Source organism: Lutjanus erythropterus, chromosome 2 (assembly GCF_056507025.1).
Source record: "Lutjanus erythropterus isolate fLutEry1 chromosome 2, fLutEry1.hap2, whole genome shotgun sequence".
NCBI lineage: Eukaryota > Metazoa > Chordata > Actinopteri > Lutjaniformes > Lutjanidae > Lutjanus > Lutjanus erythropterus.
The window spans coordinates 36,292,093-36,313,669 of NC_139318.1; the positions used below are offsets into that span (position 1 = coordinate 36,292,093).

The following is a 21,577-nucleotide window of genomic DNA, read 5'->3' on the forward strand; positions in this document are numbered from 1 at the left end:
TAGAAATGGCCTTGAGAAATGGGAACATTTTTCTCTGGAGTTATTTTGTCGTTGAAATTTAGAGACAGAAATTTCGCAACCTTTGCAAATACAATGGCAACTATCTTCTATATATTACTAGAGGTAAGTTAGAAAATGAAGTGCAATGAAGAAACATCACACAGATGCATGAGGCCAGTGATGATGTATACCAGGCTTATTCAATTACACCTTGAGAAGGGCCAGATTTGGAAAAAAGTAAAGTGCCAAGGGGCCAGATGTTTATATTCCCTATGTCTGACCTGTAAACAATGCATCTTTTCAAGTTTTTCTCCACTGTATTAGTTTAAACAGTAATAAAATAAACATTATGTACAAAAGTTGAGGAAAAAGCAATACAGTATTCTGAGATGAGAAGTAGGTTTTTCATTTAATGAACACAATGTTGCATTTATCTTTTTTGGTGCGTTTTGACTCTTCTAAATTCCGTTTACTTCAACAGTTAAAAAAATATGTGCCTCTATGTTTAACCACAAACACAACCAATAAATAGGCTAATTAAGCTATTAATAAAATGATGAGCTTGTAAAAAAAAAACAGTGTATGCAGCCCTAAACTTTATTTATATTTCTAATAGTTCAAGGCCAGATTGAGGTAGTTAAAGGATGCATTCAGCCCACGGGCAACCAATTGAATAGGCCTGATACAGTAAATACAGTAAATAAAGATTTTTTAATATTTAGAAAATTTGTCAAGGCTTCCCCTTAGTTTTTAGATTTTAACATCTCTTCTTGACTTGACTTTTAGGATGCTGAACACAAAGTCTCTGGGTCGTCCACCCAGCTTGGCTCACCTGGACAAGGTCAACTCCAACAGTCTCGACTCCTGCGTGACCATTCAGGACCTCCCGCCCAAAGTCCCCCCATATTCCAAGCTTCAGGACTTAGCCGGTTCCCACACCTCCGCCCGCCTCACCCCCAGCCCAGCGCCTGTGCTCCACATCGATTCCCCTGGCTCCTACACCAGTGACAGCCTGAGTCTAAGTGGATCACCGCTGCTTTATCCCAAGCTGACCGGCATGCACCGTAGCATGGAGTCCCTGCCCCTGCAGATGAGCGTGCCTTCCAGTGCGAGGTTTGTCAAAACTGAGACGCATGACAAGGAAGAGAGGGCTGCTGGAACCTGGGGAGCCGGAAGCAGGACATCCCTCAACCTCACAGATGGGTAAGTCTCATTTCAAGGAGTATCAGATGTCCTTTGTGTCTAGATATTTTTGTTTGTTTGTTTATTTGATTGATTGATTTAAAAGGGCAATCAATTTTCTTTCAGTCAATTAATCGACTAATCGTTGCAGCTCTGTTGCCCAAGACACCTAATTCCCCATCTTCTGCATGGGACATAAAACAAAAAAGTGCATATATGTTACTCACACTGTTGTGTCAAACCGAAAATCGAAAAGAAATTGAAAGGAAAATTAGTTATTTGAGTAAAAATAACATGGCCACTTTTCCATCTTCCGATGAACCAATACTATAACAACATTTATCCTTGTAGCTGATAGTGTGAGAGACAAGACGCCAACATAGGGCTGTAAGTCTCTTGGCAGCAGAGATACCAGCCAACCATATTTTATGTGCCTTTTCCGGGAATGGAAAATTCTGATGTGTCATTTAGAAGATGCAGAGCTGGATCCATCTGAAGATTTCTGTTTGTCAAGGTGGAGATGGTCTGAATTCCTGCCAAAAGACTGTACTTGTAGGCAATCTCACACTGTGTGTATGAATGTGCCCAGTGTGCCATATGGGCTACATGTAGAAAAAGGATTAGAAGATAAACCCAGGAGATGTCTTACCCAAGTGTTATGCATGTCCTACGATAAAATTTAAAATCATAACGCTTGTGTAAGGTTCTGAGACGCATAAATTGTTATATGAATTATTCAAAATGTCTGTTTATTTTCCACTAACAATGTTTCTTCTCTTTACAGCTTGCAGACAGACAGAAATACCTTGCCGAAGAAAGGCTTAGAGTACGTCAAAACAATTTATTCTCCCAAGCATCCATTTGAAATTTCCCACTGTGATGTATCTTGAGTGTATAAAGTTTAAAATGACCTCTCTTTTCTCAGACGCTATGGCTCAAGCCTGTCAGAGAGTGAAGGAAGCAAACCAGGCAGGCGCCACTCCCATACCATAGTCAGCATGACAGAGAGCGATAGCCCCCCTCAGCTGCCTTCTCCCACCCGCCCTCTCCACCCCTCCTCCGGCAAGGCCCCTCTCACCAACGTGGGTGAGTCTACTCGCTCAGTTTGGCTGCCAAGTTCTAAAAACACTCCCTGGTTGAGGTTTGAAAGTAATGAGGCTTGAGATCTTTGATAAGCCATCCATCTTATCACTCATTATTACTGAGGACAGGGATATTAAATCACAGTAAGCAAAGTCCAGGTTAGTTTTTACAGTTGACACAAGTTGTCAATAATATAATCCAGTCATGTCTGAATGATAAAGTGGTGGCAAATTATTGTGGTATCATATCTGACTGTGAATATCTAATATCTGCACTCATTTACACTTCAGTTTAAGTGAAATATGCAGGAGATGGAGGCAATAGGGGGTCAAGTCAGGCTATATTTATCTCTTTGACTGTTGTAGAACCGTAGTATTGCTTTTCACTGACTCATCAGAGTAAGGGTGCTATACCTAGGTTCACTGTATGTGTGTGTGAGTGTTTCTCTACAGTTTTATCTGTTCCACTCACTGCCTTTCCTAACATCTCTTTTGTGATAGTTGCCCCAATTTCTAGTGGCACCCCGAGGATATCACGCTCCAACAGTATTGGCCCCCCCAATGACTCCGCCTGCGATCTCTATGGATCCTCCCCCCTGGGCAGCAGTATGTCCCTGTCTGACCGGCCCAAAAGCATGATGCGGTGTGGGTCTTTCCGTGAACCGGGGGATGATGGTGAGCCTGCTCAGCCAGCCTCTCTGCAGGGGAGGCGCCCAACATGGCCTCAAATTAAACAAAGCTGTCAGCTCATGCAGTACACAATATGCTAGGTGAAATGTCAGAAGGACATTTGTTTTCATCAGCATGAAATGTGGAGTCTTGGTGCCCCTATTTTAGATTAATAGTGAGTTAAATAAGATTTAAGATACTATCTGTGATCCAAATGCAATCCAACACAGGAGACCCTCCACCAGTAATTTAAACTTGCTTTTACTTTCACATAATTGGCAGGCTTTACAATACATATTCCAGCACTAGACTACCACTAAGTTCTTAAAGCTACTACAAGGAACTTTCATATTGTGGCCTCTGTTTTCTTCTGTGTCTTACATATTACTCACTGTCACTTTGCCGGGGAAAATGTAAACAGGCTCATTTCATCCGATTTCAAGGAGGTAGATATTAAGAACAACTGCTTAGAAATAGCTTATTGTTCGCAGGTGGTCTCATTAACTTATGTTGTTAACCTAGGTCATATAGAGGTAATAAACTGAGATGGTTTCATAACCAAATAAAAACTCTTTTGTAGCAGTTTTGATGTATTTTTATGCTATAGCAAAGGTTTGTGTAATAATCACTTTTGTTCTCAAATACAGAATAAGAGAATAGAAATTTATACAAGCATCTATTTTAATTGTATTTTTATGAAGTAAACTCCTAAATCATGTTTGTGAATATTCCTGTTGATGAAATTTTCATAAATATATTATAAACTTACCCTGACATATTTTTTTTAATATTATTTTTATATTGCCTATTTAAGTTGCTAAAATACCTTTGGTTGCTGACTGTATCCACAGCAGTAGATGTTTAGCTTCCTTGCTGGTAATTATCTGTGCTTCTCTAAAATAGGAGTGTGCCAATCGCCATCTACTGTAGGTAATGCACAGATAAGTACTTCATACAACCCCACTTGATGTAATCCAGAGTATCCCTTTTATGGGTTGTCAGTAGTAAATTGTATTTGATTTATGCTCAACTTTAGTCATTTATTCGTGATGGGAGAGCAGGGATTGGTACCAAATTATAATAAATTATTAATTACTAACATTTCTTTAGTACCTAGTGTTTAGACTAGGACTATCTTGAAATTGTCTTGAATAAGTTACTTTTAGTATTAAGTCAAATCTCTGCCCATTTCAGTGCATGGCTCTGTCCTCTCTCTGGCGTCCAATGCTTCCTCCAACTATTCCTCGGTGAGTAGACACAGTCATTGCTTGTACAGTATATGGTTATGTTATATGACTTTGGTTTAAACTTTGTCTTGTCTTCAAAAAGCAAAGTGATTAGTTTAGAAATCTTGTACAGCATAGAATCATTTTCTAAATTACAGCCGAAACGGGAAATTGCCTTAATCTTGATTCATGCATGAGACATTACTTGTTGGTCACAAACCAATAGTTCGTGCTATTACTTTCTGTGATTGGATAACTATTCGTTACCTGTTCCAAGTTTATATTTCACCACTGTCATCTCTCTAAACTTGAGCCATGTCCCTTTTACTGTGGATTAGTAGCTTCCGTAACCTTCCCTTATCCCTCTTTATTGTTTATTTGTTTTCATCATGCCTTCTTTAGAATGAGGAGAGGATACAAGGAGAGGTAAGGCCAGCGTGCCATGACTCTTCAGCTCACATTGTACCTTTGCTCTGCATCACCTTTCAGTCATTTCCTGTTGAAACAGGTCCATTCATCATCAGATTGTGTGTTATCAGTGCTGCTCAGTGAAGTCTATGACAACAGATCTCTTCCTCAGGAACTCATAACCCAGTTCATTTTGTTTTATCTCTAATATTCTTTGTCCTTTAGCACCACCTGCTAACATTTAATAAAGACATTTTTCAGACCTCATAAAATTCTCAGTGCATGAGAAAAGTGGTAATAGTCCACTGTCATCCCTTGATTAAACATTTATTGTTACTTTGGAGCATATTGACTTTATTTTGGTTTCTGTTGTGGGGCAATAACTGTCATATTTTGTTGTTTGCATATTCCTTTTTTTAACCAAACAAAACAACACATTTCAACGCATTCAGCTGCTGTGTTATCATGATCAAAACCTGTGTTAATATATATGTTTGTTCGTGGTACTGTTTAATACTCTCCGTACAGCTGTACCTTACTTTCAATTTGTCCACAGCAAATCCGCAAGTTGAGGCGAGAGCTGGAGTCCTCTCAGGAGAAGGTTGCTGACTTGACCATGCAGCTTTCTGCCAATGTACGTATATTTTTTTTTCTTTCAAGGTTCCCTTTCGGCCTCTTAAGCTAATTTGTTGATGTGTTGGATGTACACCAGATCTTTTATCAGAGGGTTTTCAGTCCAAATTTTAGATTACACCTCCTCTTAGTCATTGAGTTTGTACACCACAACCAATCAAGATAAGGAAACCCCCTTTACTAGGTGTATCTAATATCTGCCCTGCATTTCTTAGAGGGTGAGATGTGGGGAAAATATGGTGTGAATCCTTGCTCACTCAAGAAAATAAGGATCAGTTTAGATGACTCTGGATGCCGAGGGATAACTCTGGCCTCCGTCCAGTTTGCAGGGAGTAAAGAAATCCAGTCATAAGATATCCAGTATACACTAACCTACCTAACACTTGAGGCTTTTTTAAAAGATCCTTTGCAGACATGTTAACATGTATATAAATTGCTCTACTTTGAATAATAATTTGTATCTGATATATTCTTTTCACAAAAAAGTTAAGTTATGTTTAATTTTCTTAAAATGGCATCTACTCCTTCTTCATTTAAATCCAGAATCTATAACAGCTAGACAACGGGTATTTCCTGCGTCACTGTTAAGTCTATTCTAAGTGTATGTGCACTGGAGGCTTTAAGTTCCACATCAGTTTTGCAAGTTTAATATCTGACAAACATTCAACTGTAGAAACAAGCAGGAAATCATATTTTTGAGCGGAGGGAAACTTTAAATAAATTTTTTTTTTTTGAGAACTTTATGCCTTTTTGTGATACAAACAGTGATGACATGAAAGGAAACAAAGAGAGAAACCAGCAAAAAAAGTTACGGCTCATGGTCAGCACCATAACCACTAGGTCTTTCTCACTACCTCTCACATCTTTCAACTGTTGCTATCATCCTGAAGCTCTGCAATCTTAAAAGACAAGTTCAACTTTAACCCTCAGAATTTGCTTTTAACTCTGAACCAGCTCAAAAATATTCCACTCCTGCATCTCACCCTGCAGCTTCGAGATGCTTGAGTCTGGCTGTTTGAATCACACTCAACTTTTGCTTTAACACCAGCTAACCACTGACCCTGATCTAATAATAGACAACCAGCATGATCTACAGTCTCCTATTGCACATTTTATGCACTGCCTCTGCTCAACTATCAACTAACCTGACTGTTTTGAACTATGTGACTATATGAAGCCTATCTGTGTGTGTGTGTGTGAGTGTGTGTTTGAGTGTGTCTTTCTTTATATATTTTAAATGTATAAGAAATTTATTCCTACCCCTAATGCCGCTGTCCCTCTCTTTTACGTTCTTGGCTGGACTCGCTGCTGCCCCCTGCCTGCCTCCTTCTGACCCGCACCTCTGGATGCTGGGTGTAGCAGCTAGGCCAGGTTTGTGGACCGTTGCTTCCAGAGTGATCTCTGTCACTTCCGCATGATTCTGAGTGGACGTCAAGCTGACGAGTTGTTGTCTAATGACATCTCTGTTGGGCTCGCTCTGTGGCACAGCAGACCTCATCACCTACCATGAAGCATGTTGACAAGGGCTGCAACTAATTAATCTGTTGAATATTTTTTCAATGAATAATTCAGTCTATAAAAAAACAAAGTGAAAATCTGCAGTCTACACTGGTTTTCTTTATATCTTATTTTGTCTGACCAACCATGCAAAGATTGTTCCATTTTCAATAATTTTGATTTGCAGTGAAAAACAGATGATGCTTGGCATTGTAGCTCAACTAAATAGTTATTAAAATAAGCACCAATTTCAGACCGTTTCTATGTTAATTTTCTGAGATTTGAAGGATTATAAGATTCCACACATGCAGGTATAGAACATATAGATATTTGATTGAGCTGCAGTTTTAAAAAAAAATGTAATGTAACATACTGTAAAACAGCTATAGTTAGGTCTGCTGTGCATTGTTATGACTGTTGTAACCCCTGAATGGCTTGTTCTTAAAGTTGAATTTATTAATTACATTTTATTTCTTTATTTACAAGGGACAGTGTACATTAATCAACATTGCAGTTTACACTTAAATATAAAAGTGTCAGAGTATCAGAGAGAGAAGCTAATTTTCAAAACTGAAATAAGCAAATTGCACTGTTATGATGTTTTGAATAACATCATTCAGACAATTTCACAGAGTAGCAGAGTATTTTTATTATTTGATAAATGTGACATCAAAGAAATACCTGAGAAAGGTACCAATAAACAGAAATGTAGAAGAGTGTGACAGGTTGGTCAAATGTAACAAAAAGGAAAGTACACATCCAGAACAGCCACATGACTGACCTGTCAGATCTGGGCAATCATTCTTAACTATCAATCTCTATCAACAATCTCTGCTCAAACTATGAAAACCAAAAGAAGAAACAAAACCTGATGGATATAAAGTCACAAAAAGAGGCCTTTATCACCCACCATTTACATCCTAGCCCAAAGGTCAAACATGCTACATGAGGTTGATGAGGTTTGTTCCCCAGCGCCACACCGCTGCCCTCCCTCACCACTATTACCCTAATGTCCTCTTTCATCTCTGACATCATCCACAGCTGTCCACTACTCCGTCCCTTCCCTCCTCCCCCAGCAGATGGAGAAAGCCATTTGTTTGATGTGCTGTGAGCGTGTGAGGCTGCAGCCGGTGACTCATACCTGTCTACTTTCTCAAACACCCCCTCACTCGTCACTGTCTCTGTCTCTATGTGTCCTCCTCTAAAGGCTAATCTGGTAGCAGCATTTGAGCAGAGTCTGGCGCTGATGACGGCACGCCTGCAGACCCTGTCGGTGTCCTCGGAGCAAAAGGTATCTTGTCAACTTGCGACACATGTTCCTATTTGTTGTATAAGGACAAGAAACAAGAAATTCCATGACACTTGAAGAAACAGGTCATTAATAAATGATTAAAAGGCAAAGTCAAATATGATTCCAAAGAAACAGTTGTGTCATTCACATACACCTACTACTACTTATGACATGATGATGATAAACTATAAGGTGATCATCCTTCAACAGCTTTACATTAGATTCTGCCAGTGAAAGAGAAGCTACTGAGTGACATAGTTGTGCTGGAAATGAGATGTGGGTCAAAGGTTTCCACGGTGGGATTTTCACGTTGTCATCAGCCACTCAACACAACCTGCCATCCTTGTTGAAATGGGATAGACATTCCACGATCCTTGGTTCAGAAGAATCTTGGTTCAGTTACCAGACTGTACGCTAACATCAACACATCTTGATATTTTCCCTCTTCAGGACTCTGAGCTCACTGAGTTGAAGGATACCATTGATATTCTGAAGGCCAAAAATACAGAAGCCCAAGAAATCATTCAGGGGGCTCTCAGTAATCCAGACATCACACCTAAAGGTACAGAATCAGCAAGGGATGTACGGCACAATTACAACTGAGGTCCAAAACGCATGCAAAGAATTTTCTTCCTAATATTTGATGTGCTCTTTTTTTCTCTTGTTATTTAGAATTGCTGATCAATCGCCAGAACTCCTCAGAAAGCATCTCCAGCCTCACCAGCACCACCAGCCACTCCAGTATGAGTAGTCTTAAAGAGCAGGAGGCCAAGAAGAAGAAGAAAAAGAGCTGGGTGAGGACAGAGGGATTAGAAATACTGTTTTGTGTTTCAAAGTTTGGTCAGCCACTGATTAGTTTTTAGGGTGCTTTCAAACCTAACTTCTTTGGTTTAGTTAAGATGGACCCTGGTGTGTTTGCCAGGTTAGTACAGTTTACTTGGACAGCTGTCAGTGAATCCTGGTGCGGACAAAACGGTCAGACCGAGACCACTTGAAAAGGTGGCACTGGTCCTGGATTGGTTCTTTAGTGGTGTGAAGGCAAATATAGCAACAAATACTATAAGCCTATAGGCTACGGACTACTTTATGGAAATAATTTAATAATCATTGTAAAATGTGGAACTGTATTTTCCCTGATCACTAGGCCTAAAGCTGTGAAAACTGCTGTGCTTATATCGTACTCCATGTACTGTACTTCTTGAGTTTATGAAGTCCATTAAGAAGTGTGTGACAGGGATTCCACAGTGATAAAGCCTGAATCATAGCCATACAAGACGCCTCCACCAGTCTAATAATACTAATAATGTTTATAATCAGTTACTTCTTTGAGTTCTTTGTTATATCAAACATAAATACATACATCAGAAGCATTTAAGTGCTGCATAAGCTTCTTTCAGTGGAATTTGAGATCCCTAGGGTGTCCTGATGATCCAGGATGTTAACTGCCAAAACTGCCCAATCAGTCCATTACCTGTCAGTCTGTAAAACTTTGTTTACTCCTCTGGTGTGTTAAGTTAATTGGAGCACCATATTTTTGGGGTTTGTGATATCAGGTGTCCCAACATACTGTCCTGTGAGATACAACTGTTTTGCTGTGGCTTATGAATCAGATGTTTTCTTCAGATCACTAGAGAATGAGACGGAAGCTACCAAACCATTTTCGGTAATGAATCGTACAGTTCTGCTTGTCAGGGTTTGTGAGCAATCAGGTGTCTCGTTAATGTCAAATTCAGTCAAAACTTCAGGTAAATACGTTGGTAGTCTTGATCAGCCTTAGATGATCAAACTTCAAGAATCAGATGATTTTTCTGTCAGATGCTCATACTGTACAATATGTTCAGTGACATGCAGGGTTGCATACTCATGAGTTTGTGCTGACAAGGTTAGTGTGAAATAAAGAATAATAATTTGAATAAGATTAAAAACAAGAAAAATAAATGATTAAGGATAAAAGTTCAAAGATAAAAAGATTATAAATACATGTAATACAACACATCTATTTGTATGTGGGTAAGTAGTGGACTGTTATCCATATTATGTTGTATTTGATTTTGAAAAAAAAAAAAGAATTCAGGCAGCTGCTGTCCTAGTTTGTTTTCCTGCATGTATATATATGTATGTGTGATTCTCCTCCTATCCTGTTCCAAATCTGTTATTAAGTATGACTCTGGTCTCTCCCTCATGCTGCCCTGATTTTTATTTTAGGTCTTTGAGGTGAGTGATGTTGCTACAGTAAATAAACCCCAAACCCCCCTCCCTTCTCCAGCCTGCATGAACATTATGAGTCATACTTGTGAAATGTTTGGAAACTTTGTCGTCCTCACTTTCTAAACTTGATTTATGGAATCATTTTGTACATGTTTTGAACATATTCATTTATTAAATTTAATGAGAGTATTGTGGTTTTATATATATATGTATGTAAAGTGCATTGTCATTTAATTGTTCTGTAATACTAGTCTGTCAAACAGTTTAATGAAACTTTACACTGCTCAGTAGTTTCATTAACAATAATAAGGGGCCAAAAACAAAACATAATATGGGGAACACTTAAAAATGGCAACAAGGCAATATTTTGGTAACAATATGGTAATCTGCTAATTAGTGTTGTCACAATACAGTACCTTGAAAAATATTGATGTTTGATACCATTCTCTATATAACGGTGAAAAATGTATTTACTTTGAAGGCATAAAAGTTTAGATTTTTATAAAAAAAAAAAAAAAAAAAAAAGATGAGAAAGAGCGAGAAAATGCAGTTAGCACTGAAGTATCAATACTGAGAAAATGAGTATTGAAAGCATTTCAAATATTCAGCAACAATATTTGAATATTTCTGACAACACTACTGCTAATGATAAAATAATTATATCAGTGTAATATTTTTGGTGGATTGGATTAGGGATAATAATTGATAATAATGAAGTGAGGTAGGTTTTCACAATACATAGGCTACTGTAAGCATAATACCATTATAATCACATGAAAATTCTTGGAAATCAAAATTGGTAATTACCATATTTCCTTCCTTCCATATTCCTTTTAATTTCTTTGAATCTAACCTTACACCACGTTCCAGTTTGGACATTTACATCTGCCAGCTGTTGCCCCAAAATTACATAAATATATGAACTAGATGGCTACATAAGTGACAGAAAAAAGTCTTTACTAAAATGTTAACAGGAAGTAAGTGTGGTTGCCACTCTCAGAGGAAAATGTGGCCTATCTCTTAAAAGCAGTTCAACATAAGCGCCTTTAAGAAGTGACTTTTAATTGTATTACACTCAGGAGTTGTTTTCAGATGTGTCATTTATATCAGTCTCATATTTCTTCTCATATTGTCTAATTTTTCATATCTCTACAGTTACGCAGCTCCTTCAACAAGGCCTTTAGTAAGAAGGGCTCCAAGTCAGGGCCATATGCTGATATTGAGGAAATTGCCACCCCAGAATCCTCTGCGCCGTCCTCCCCCAAAGTCCACCATGATGGAGACAACCCTCCATCGACACAGAAATCCACTGCATCATCATCAGGGTGAATCACATTATAACATCTGGATAAATTAAATGTTATTGTCAAAAACTACTGCAAATACATAGTAGATACACGTGTGTTGTTACTGTATTGATGTTTGCTTCTATGAATATAAGATGATAGTTAATGTGTGATGATTGCCATGATCACACATCTCTAATGTTTTCTTGTTTGACCTGAATATCTCCAGACTGTGTGAGGGAGGCGAGGTGGCGGATGATAAGGTTGTAACAGAATTGCGTTCGGAGCTGTGGGAGAAGGAACGTAAACTGACAGACATTCGCCTGGAGGCTCTAAGCTCTGCCCATCGCCTGGAGCAGCTGCAGGAGGCCATGACCGACATGCAGGTATATGTGCTGTGTTTCCCTTTCATTATTACTAATTAAAAAAAAATAAAGGTTGGTTATCTTTCAGCTCCTGCAGTTTGTAGTCACCTTTATCAACTCCAATGTCAAACTTTTAATTCTATTATATATATATTTAGAGACGGTCAAGGACAATGGACCTAATGCAAGAACATTTTCATAGTCTTATCTAAAGTTTCTCTTACATTTTTTCGTATGGAGGGCTCATACGAGTGTACCACATCAGATTCAGCAAACACTCTTAACTTCAGATAACTGTGAAAATGATCCGCCCATGCACTAATGGAGCACCCGTTCTTGAGAATTGTAAAATAGCATAATTAACACCCAATGACCATATAAGGCTATAGGTCCTGCCCAGTATATCAGGAAGTGTTCGTGCATAAAAATTACATCAAAGGGTAGAAAAAGAATGAGTTTGGAGTTTGACATTCATCATTTTAACAGAAAGTCCTGCTTTCAGAGATCCATAAGGGAAAATCTATCATTGTAACACTGTCAGCAGTGGGATTAAGGGTCCTGCTAAAGGGGAATGGGGAATGGGAAAAAATAATGAGGGCTGTTAATGCCATGTTACCTGAGGGCCATACGGTCACTGAAATAAAGAAGAAATTTCTTGCCACAGCAAGGCGATCGATGACTGTAAAGTGGGAATAATAATAGGCCATAATATGTGATGTTGCACTGTTAGACGTTACAACAGAGGATATTCCTCTAGACAGCAAGTTCATAAACCTGCATGTGAAGATATGGCCAACATGCCTGACAGTAGGCCTAATGCTAATAGCCAGTTTAAATTAATGATGATGTCATTAGGGTATATGAATGAATTTAGAATTATATTATAATTCACATTGCCGAGTAATGATAATGTAATTATAAAGTGTAACTTATATAGGATCTTTCTAACTCAAAATTGCCTCAAAGTAATGAAATATAGAAATCATTAGTGAAAAGCTTTGGTTTGAAAAACAGCAGTCTTAATTGCACATGACTCTTACAACAGGTCTGGACCGCTTGTAAATTCGTGTTCGTATCTTAGAGAAAATTCAGAATATGAGAAAACTGATGAATGAGGCAAGTTCTCCTAAATCACTCAGAAAAAAACACAAGAAAGCAAGTCTGTTCATATGAGTGGTTTCTGCATTGGGAGTATTAGTGTCTGACTGGAACACATATTGCCTTCTTGAATTCTGGATTTTACTTTTCCTTTTTTTATTTTGGACTTTTTCTATACATACAGTAACATGTTAAGGTTCACCTTGTGATGTAATTTATTTCTAGTTGTTAGTTGATGTATGTAAGCTGTTGTGTATTACAATCTGTCATGCCTAACTGCCCTTTTTTACATTTCAACAAATATTACCCTCAATATTAGAAATCCTTATAGTGTGGATTCACAAAAAGAATCAACACTGCTGTTATATTATAGATGTAGTGTGACTTATGAAAATTACAGCAACACTTGGACTGATTTTTACCCATAGAAGACGGTGGAGAACCTGAAGGCTGAGAACGACCAGCTAAAGACGGGTGGTCTGTCCCCCTGTCCATCTCCTGGACCCTCCAGCTCTGTGTCCCAGTCCTCAGGTCTCACTGCTCTGGGGAGTTCATCACCTCGACAGTCAGTAGCCATGCACATGCCCAAAAGCTACAGCAGAGGGCTGAGCAGCTCAGGTACAGTTTACTCTCTGACATGTTAACAATGTAGAGTCAGACTGGTTCTACCAGTGTAGGCAGAGATAGCACTTAGATTAAAATGTATCTACAAATCTATGACAGAAATGAGTTCATTTTGAAAACAATGGGTGTGTTTAGCCTTAGTCCTGTGTCAAATGTCTGTGTTACTTTTTAGAATATTTAGTCAACCTCATCCTGTTTTTTGTTTTTAATCAATAAAGTCTGGGCATTTTAGTCCTATCATAGTAAAAAACAAACAAACAAACAAACAAACAAAGAGAACTATTTTAGTCAAGTTTTAGTCAATTAAAATAGTTGACATTGTAGGTTTTTGTAGTCGCCAGATTATACTGAATATTTCAGTCAGTGCAGTCTAGCTAAAACCAATATTTTTGGTCATTTTAGTCAAACCTACTTAACAACAGATTTTATTATGTCATAAGCTGTTGAAAAACACTAATTGAATCAGCCACAACACAGCCTACATAATGTAACACTTACTAGACAGCTTAATATATCTTTAAGAAAAAATAACCCAACATGTCATTAACCTACCTCACTTTCTTTGTGGTGAGCCTAAATGTATTTATTCAGGTATGCGTGTGTGGCACACACACACACACACACACACACACACACACACACACACACACACACACACACTCTCGCACAGCTCAGAAAATGGAATTCCTGCAAATTTTCATCATTTTCATCTCCTTTTTTTTTTTGTTTATGGGAAATTTAGAGAGATTTTGGTAAAGCTTTCGATTTTTAACCTACGTTTTAGTCTCTTCTTAACCGTCAGCAATATTGCATGTTGATAGTATTTAATTACATTGGTGCTGACTCGTCTTATTCATGGAAAACAGGTTGAGTAGATGAGTGAAATGTAGATTTTTAGTTTATACTTTATTCAGATCTAGTTTTGCTATAGTGTTATTTGTGTAAAGCGGCTAGACCTTCTGGACTGTGAGTTCCCTTATATATGTACTATTCTTTCATTTTGTTCATCATCTACAAGCAAGGCATATTACAGTAATTTCACTTTTTTCCAATACTAATAATCTTTTTTTTAATACCCAGCCTTAATTTTAAAGTAACATGTTGACTGTGCTCCTTGCTTCCAAATAAATATTAACAAGATTATGTTGTAGTTCCCTTTTACTACTCCCAAGTACAATATATAAAAAAATATATTAAGATTGCATTGGTTGAATGAGTAATAAGTCACAGAAATGAAATACAACCACTCACAAAACAGCATTATAGTAAAAAATATACAGTGCATTGGTTGAATAAATAATAAGTCACAGAAATAAAATAAAACCAACCATTTTGCATGGAGTGGTGAGGATGAATTAATCAGTCTCACAGCGTGAGGGAAGAAACTGCTCTGCTGTCTGGTGGTACAGCAGCAGATTCACAGTTTATTTATTGATGCACATGTAGCCATAACTTTTCAGAGTCTCAGATTTGATTAACAAAAAGAAAAAAATCTTCTTACATGTTGATGTAACTTGTGTTACACATGCTGCATGATCTTTCTTTTCTTTGTCTGTTTTATTTCCACCTCAGCAGACATCCACTCTGCAGACTCTCTCAGTCTTTCTTCACAGAGAGATGATCACCGTGTTCGGGTGGTGGTGTGTGTTGCAGATTTACATGTCTTTAAAGATGTAAGTATGTTGTTAGTCACCCGTCCTCGTTCAGATCAGTAAACAGTATTTAAAACTTCGCCCCCCCTTTTTTGTTGCACTTTGTGTCAACAGGAGGTCAAACAGCAGGATTTCTTTGTCGGCACCGTCAGGGTGAACGGCAGGATGGACTGGCCCATGCTGGATTCAGCTGTCAGCCAGGCCTTCAAGGTGAGCGGCTCTCTTCTTACAACTTCATTCAGTGTGACCTGTCCAAGAACTCAATGTGCGGTTTCCATAAAGCATGTTCTCAATCGTGAATTAACTGTCACAGAGAGTGCCAAGAGTTCAACCACTGCACACTGTGGAAACTAAGGTGCAGAAATAGTGTAGGCAAATCACATTGAGGCTGTTGTTGCATGTCATGCCCAATATAACCAAAGCTTGTAAACTGTGTACAGATCATGTTTAATTTCACCTTTAACAAGTATTGGAAGTTGGCTCTGTAACACCACAAGGGGCACTGTCTGTTTGTTTGTCTGTCTGTACACACTAAATCCTACTTAGACAGATTTACTGAGCACTCTTTGTTCTTTTCTTTTCATACTAGGTGTACATAGCCAAGGTGGACCCCACCTCCAGTCTGGGTCTGTCTACAGACTCCATCTACAGTTACAGTATGGGCCACATCAAGAGAGTACTGGGTGGAGAAGCTCCAGAGACACAGCCCTCTCGCTGCATGTCCCGAGGCCCCACTGGCATCACAGTGGCTCTGAAAGGTCAGTGGAGAAGTGTTTAAGACATATAAACTCATATCAGGTTTAAGATTTACAGATTTATAAGTAAATTAATTTAGACCAGCATTAGTGGCATTTAGATGGCATGACTGATTAGACAAAAATAGATACATTTTTAAAGCACAAAGTTGAATTGGGCATTGTCGGACATATTTAATTTAGAATCATTCATTAAGTGTTGATTTAGTGCCAACTACAGTCCAAGCTCAAAGGGACTAATGAGGTAAGTGCTCAAAAGTTGTGCAGTACAGCCTTTTGGAGTCAGTTCAGCTTCCACTTTCAGTGCCATCTCTTCAGTTTGTAAGCCACAAATCTTTTGAATGAATATATTGATGGATCAGGTCTAGAACTGTATGCTGGAAAATCATTTAAGAAGCCAAGTTCACTCACATTTTGTCAGATGATGTATTTTTGCTTTTTAGCTGCATTATACAGCTGCATAATGGCAGGCTACAAACTTTACAGACCAACTCTCAAAATGACCACAAAACTAACTGTGATGGAAGCAGGAAAGGGTGATAGAGAGAGAGGGAGTGATGAATAGTCAAATTTTTGTATGTAACAGCCAAATCCAATGCAGCTGACAAAACTCTAACTTGGTTGCAGCCCTAATCAGATGTCAATCAGATCTTTTGCATTAGCTGTGTTGTGAAGTGTTTATGTGAGAAGTTTAACAGTCTGATCCAAGTCTGACTGAGTGCAAATCCTTGTGTCTGTCTGCTTGTCAGCGCAAGACATTTGGGCCTGTCTGTCTTTATTACCTTTTTATGCAGTGTTGGTTTTTTTGCTTTACAACTCTTGTTTACGTGCATTCAGTTACATTGAGCTCTGAGCTGTCCTCATCATGAACCAGAACATCAACTCACATGACCCTGTGGCAGCAGATAAACTATGAGTGTTTACATTAAGGCTGCAACAGTTATTTTCACTATCAATTAAACTGCCACTTATGTTCACAATTATTTCATTAACAGTCAAATAATAAAAAAAAAAAAAAAATGCTCACAGTTTCCCAGAGCCAGAGAAAATGTTGGACATTTTAGCATGAAAAATGACTGAGAAAGTTAATTGAATATCAAGATAGTTAGCTATTAAATTTCTTTCGATTGACTCATCATTGCAGGTTTTTTACATGCACACAAATATCCTGGCTATGATTGGGTTATTGAAGTATTTTTATTATGTTTTGCACATGTAAACAGCTTATCCCTTACCACAGTTTTGAGAAACATGGATATGTGACCTGGAGTACTTCAATAGAAACAAGGATACTGTGACATGGAAAAAACCTCTCTAGGTTTCTGAACCATCTCATTTCATCCGGTGTTGCTTTTTTTGCAACTGTTGTTTGCATCCAACGTGCATTTACTTACAATGACCTGTGAGCTGTCCTCAACAAACCAACCGACCAAAACATCAACTCAAATGACCCTGTGGCAGCTGATGAACCCATCAGTTCAACAGCTGTTTCCATGCACACTAATATCCTGGTCATGACTGAATTTTTGGAGTATAGTGGTTCTGTTTGCACCTGTAAAACACTTATCCTAGTTTCAGAAACTTGGAATGTACTTTCAAGTGCATTAGTATCCTGGTTTTTAGTCTTGCCCTGTTTTCGATTAGATACGAGATATGGTCTTTACAGGGAACATGAAAAACCTGGTTATTCATATCCCTGTGTAAATGCTCTTAACAGTATCCAGGTTTCTGATCGCCTGCCTCCAGCTGTGTCTTGATTTCCCACCATCTCAGCTACTATGAGATGGTTCAGAAACCTAGATACATGCCACAGAGTTCTCCAGGGGCCTGTGCGATGAAGCAAGGTCAACTTACCCAGGGTATCTGTTGGTTATTTGGCTTTACTAAACCTAAAAAAGCAATCTCGCTAAGTAGTCACACAATAGTGGTCATCAAATCAGTAGTTAAATCCATTTTCCCAATTTAGCTACGAGCATGCTCACACAGAAAGAGCAGTGTTAGCAGCATTTGAAGCTGCGTATTTTCTAAAAGAACCATGAGACTAGATTATCATATAAGTGCTATAGCAGAACATCATCGTAATCCAGGCTAAGAACTTCATCTGACAGAAAAAATTGCTGACTGTAATAATCTTTAATCTTGAATTTTTTTCAGCTGCAACCCTGGTGGTGTTAAACAGACTTGGGAGAGACAGTTGCACTCAGATGATTAAGTAAATGGATTAAATGATACATTTCTGTGTCATCTGATCTGCCAGACAGGTTATCAAGGAAACATGAAATGATATATTTCTGGTTGTGATCCTCTCTCCAAAGTCTGTTAAACACCACCAGGGTTTCACTTGAGTCCTCCTCACGCTCATGGATGTCCAGAATCATTGAATAACAATCGATTGGCCAATAGTAGTTGATCTCTCCTCTGGAACATAACCTACTCCAGAGCAGGTTAGATATTCAGCATGAGTTACCATGGTGATGTATAACCCTGAAGAAGTGAACCACCATTGCAGGACTGAAAACCCGCTGTTAATCCTGAGGTTACCTTGCTAACCCCATATCTTGCTTCGCAGTACAGCCCCCAGATACTGTGGCATGTAAACACCTTATCTAGGTGTCTGAACCATCTCATTTTATCCAGTGTTGCTTTTTTTTTATTTACAACTCTTGTTACGTCCAAAATGCATTCAGTTACATTCAGCTGTGAGCTGTCTTCTACATTGACCAAAACATCAACTTAAATGACCCTGTGCAGTTGACTAAGTCAGTGGTCCTCAACCTCAATGAGGGCACAGGATTATTTCTGGTGGTCACCAGACTTTTGTGGAGAATAAACTAAAACAAAATATTGTGGTGAGCAGCACTGAGTTAAGAGGCAGGAAGCAGCTCTTAGTGACATCAGCACCTTAAAGACAAAAAATGGGGTAACGCGAAATCAGGAAATCAGTTATAGTTTGCCACAGCTCTGGATTTATTTGGTCAAGATACAAACTTTACATTATCACTATTAGTACAGGATTATGTGACTAATATTATTCATGCTTATGTAGCAGCAGTGTTTTGGTTTGTGAGTAGCACATATGTGAAGCCCATCAGTGATTCTAAACCAGAGTTGTGATCAGTGAAGAGAGGCGAGGTTCTGCACTGGCAGTTGACCCCTCTGCACCTTTTGCATGCAGGAATGTAAGGATTGAAGTGCTAGGAGAGCTGGGAAAGCAGCGGCAGCCCAGACGGGACTCTTGGTAACATGATCCCAGTGCAGCCAGGCCCAGCTGGTCGACCAGCCTCAGACACTTGGGCCCCATAGATGTGAAGGAGGAACATTAGACTCCTGCAGGCTGGTGGGGGTGCACAGACGCCCTACACTTGATGCAAAGTTATTTTAAGAGCAAAATGCTTGAACTCTCTGTTGCTTATGAAGGACATTTGAGGTGATATTAATCTGTTTTCACAACTTACTCAGATTCATCCTGTTTGTAATGTATATTTATCTTGATATATATATATTAACACAATTCTTATCAAGCACTTAAATATTAAGTATCACAGTTTAGCACCAACTCTAAATTGCTCTTGGTGATTAACAGATAGTCAACATTAACATCAACTTCTTTGATTATTACATCACAGTCCATTCTCGCTTTTCCTCACTATGTTCAGGTTTGAAGGAGAAGTGCGTGGACAGCCTGGTATTCGAAACGCTCATTCCCAAACCCATGATGCAACACTACATAAGTCTGCTCCTCAAACACCGCCGTCTCGTTCTGTCTGGGCCAAGCGGAACAGGTAAAAGCTACCTCGCTTCCCGGCTGGCTGAGTACCTGGTGGACCGCAGCGCCCGCGAAGTCACTGATGGCATCGTGGTCACTTTCAACATGCACCGCCAGTCGTGCAAGGTGACAGAAACTGATGTCCTGCATGAATCCGTACACCAGGGGATTATTTGGTGTGTCATGCTGCCAGCTTCCTTTAGTCATCACTGTCTCTCTCTGTATCTCCTTTGTCTCCTTAGGAACTGCAGCTTTATCTGTCCAACCTGGCCAATCAAATCGATCGGGAAACCAGCACATCAGAAATCCCGCTGGTAGTTATTCTGGATGATATTCACGACCCTGTGTCCCTCAGTGAGCTTGTCAATGGTGCTCTCACCTGCAAATATCACAAATGGTGAGTTGGATGTACACAGACTGAAACCAACAGTTGTTTTACTTTTTAAAGAATGATTGTTCATTCGTAACCTAAACTATCATATCGTTCTGCCCTCAGTCCTTACATTATTGGAACGAGCAATCAGCCTGTGAAGATGATAGCAAACCACGGCCTTCATCTCAGCTTCAGGTTGGTCGACTCATTAGGTTTGAAGCTCACTGTGGAGTAAACAAGTCAATACAATAAAAATGTCTTAAAGCAGATCAATAGTAAAGTGTGATTTAATGTGTTTATATGTAATCTGATACAGTATGATTTAATACAGCTTGATTTTACTCACTGAAAGGAATACCAGTGATATTTTATATAAGTTTCTATGAGTTTGTTATGGTTGAGATTTAGTGACCAATAAAAGTTGGAATACCTGTAAATTATCAGATCGCTAACATATCTACACATGACAGTCATGATTTACTTTTGTTGCTTTTAGTCTGAAGTTGGACAACAAAAACAAACAAATTAAAGGGCAACATCAGTATTTTTCAAACTGGACCGTTCTAACATTTATCAACATTATGAAAAGGATAACTACTGTTTTTTTTTTTTTTCAAAGCCACCAGACTGCATTTATAGGAACAGTAATTTTATCATTGCCAATGTCATCTTCATTCAAACTCAACAGAAACAAAACAAAACTCACCAAAAACATGTTGGTTCGTCTTTCTATTGGCAACAATCACCAACCACTTTGGTTTGGTTTAAATAAACCCTTTCTTCACCGCATTAAATGTGGATATATATCTATTCTGGTGAATAATGGGTATATTTAGACCAAAATAACAAAGTTTATTATCCTTGGTTTCTTTATTTTTGTCAAGTTTGAATGAAGTATGTGGTTCTGTAAATGGAGTCTGGTGGGTTTGGCAAGAGTAATAAAATGGATGTTTCAGGTTGAGCAAAACCACATAAAGAGTGTCTTACTCTTTAACAGAAATGTCAGTCTCTGTGGGGATTCTTTCAATCATGTTGCCAGACACTTAGACTAGCAACTGCCTATGAGGCTTACATTGCAGCCCATTTCACTAGCTGGTCTCACTCAATACTGGACACATTTCAAAAACTGCTGTCTTCATTGGTCACATAGACACAAACACGTGGGAAAATAGAGTCAATGTTGAAAATTACCAAAGTTCGTAGAAGTAGGAAATATTGGATTTGACTGTAAAACTGTAATAAGAAGTTGTTACAATTTATTATTTCTGATTTTGGTGGTTTACTTGGGTTTCCACAGTTTACAGTATAGTACAGTATAATGTAATACAGCAATAAATGATTATAAAACAACAAAACGATAAAACAATATAATAGAGTACCAACTGAAAAACTGTATCTAGGATCTAATATTTAAGTGTATAAAACAATTAATGGCATAGCTCATCCCATATGTAGCTAAATT

General features: G+C 38.5%; 1 protein-coding gene across 1 annotated transcript in view; it reads left to right on the top strand.

Moving 5' to 3' along the window:
- The window catches only part of nav1b (neuron navigator 1b), a 111,076-nt gene that overhangs the window by 84,563 nt on the left and 4,936 nt on the right, over nucleotides 1–21,577 (top strand). Inside the window, exons 10-29 of the mRNA XM_084738432.1 lie at nucleotides 787–1,203; nucleotides 1,967–2,008; nucleotides 2,108–2,268; nucleotides 2,766–2,939; nucleotides 4,128–4,180; nucleotides 4,562–4,585; nucleotides 5,124–5,201; nucleotides 7,905–7,988; nucleotides 8,210–8,275; nucleotides 8,439–8,550; nucleotides 8,661–8,782; nucleotides 11,352–11,521; nucleotides 11,712–11,868; nucleotides 13,374–13,563; nucleotides 15,145–15,242; nucleotides 15,336–15,431; nucleotides 15,811–15,979; nucleotides 19,633–19,868; nucleotides 19,985–20,139; nucleotides 20,239–20,310. Coding sequence (XP_084594558.1) covers nucleotides 787–1,203; nucleotides 1,967–2,008; nucleotides 2,108–2,268; nucleotides 2,766–2,939; nucleotides 4,128–4,180; nucleotides 4,562–4,585; nucleotides 5,124–5,201; nucleotides 7,905–7,988; nucleotides 8,210–8,275; nucleotides 8,439–8,550; nucleotides 8,661–8,782; nucleotides 11,352–11,521; nucleotides 11,712–11,868; nucleotides 13,374–13,563; nucleotides 15,145–15,242; nucleotides 15,336–15,431; nucleotides 15,811–15,979; nucleotides 19,633–19,868; nucleotides 19,985–20,139; nucleotides 20,239–20,310 — 2,676 coding nt within the window. The remainder of the gene's footprint in view (nucleotides 1–786; nucleotides 1,204–1,966; nucleotides 2,009–2,107; nucleotides 2,269–2,765; nucleotides 2,940–4,127; nucleotides 4,181–4,561; nucleotides 4,586–5,123; nucleotides 5,202–7,904; nucleotides 7,989–8,209; nucleotides 8,276–8,438; nucleotides 8,551–8,660; nucleotides 8,783–11,351; nucleotides 11,522–11,711; nucleotides 11,869–13,373; nucleotides 13,564–15,144; nucleotides 15,243–15,335; nucleotides 15,432–15,810; nucleotides 15,980–19,632; nucleotides 19,869–19,984; nucleotides 20,140–20,238; nucleotides 20,311–21,577) is intronic.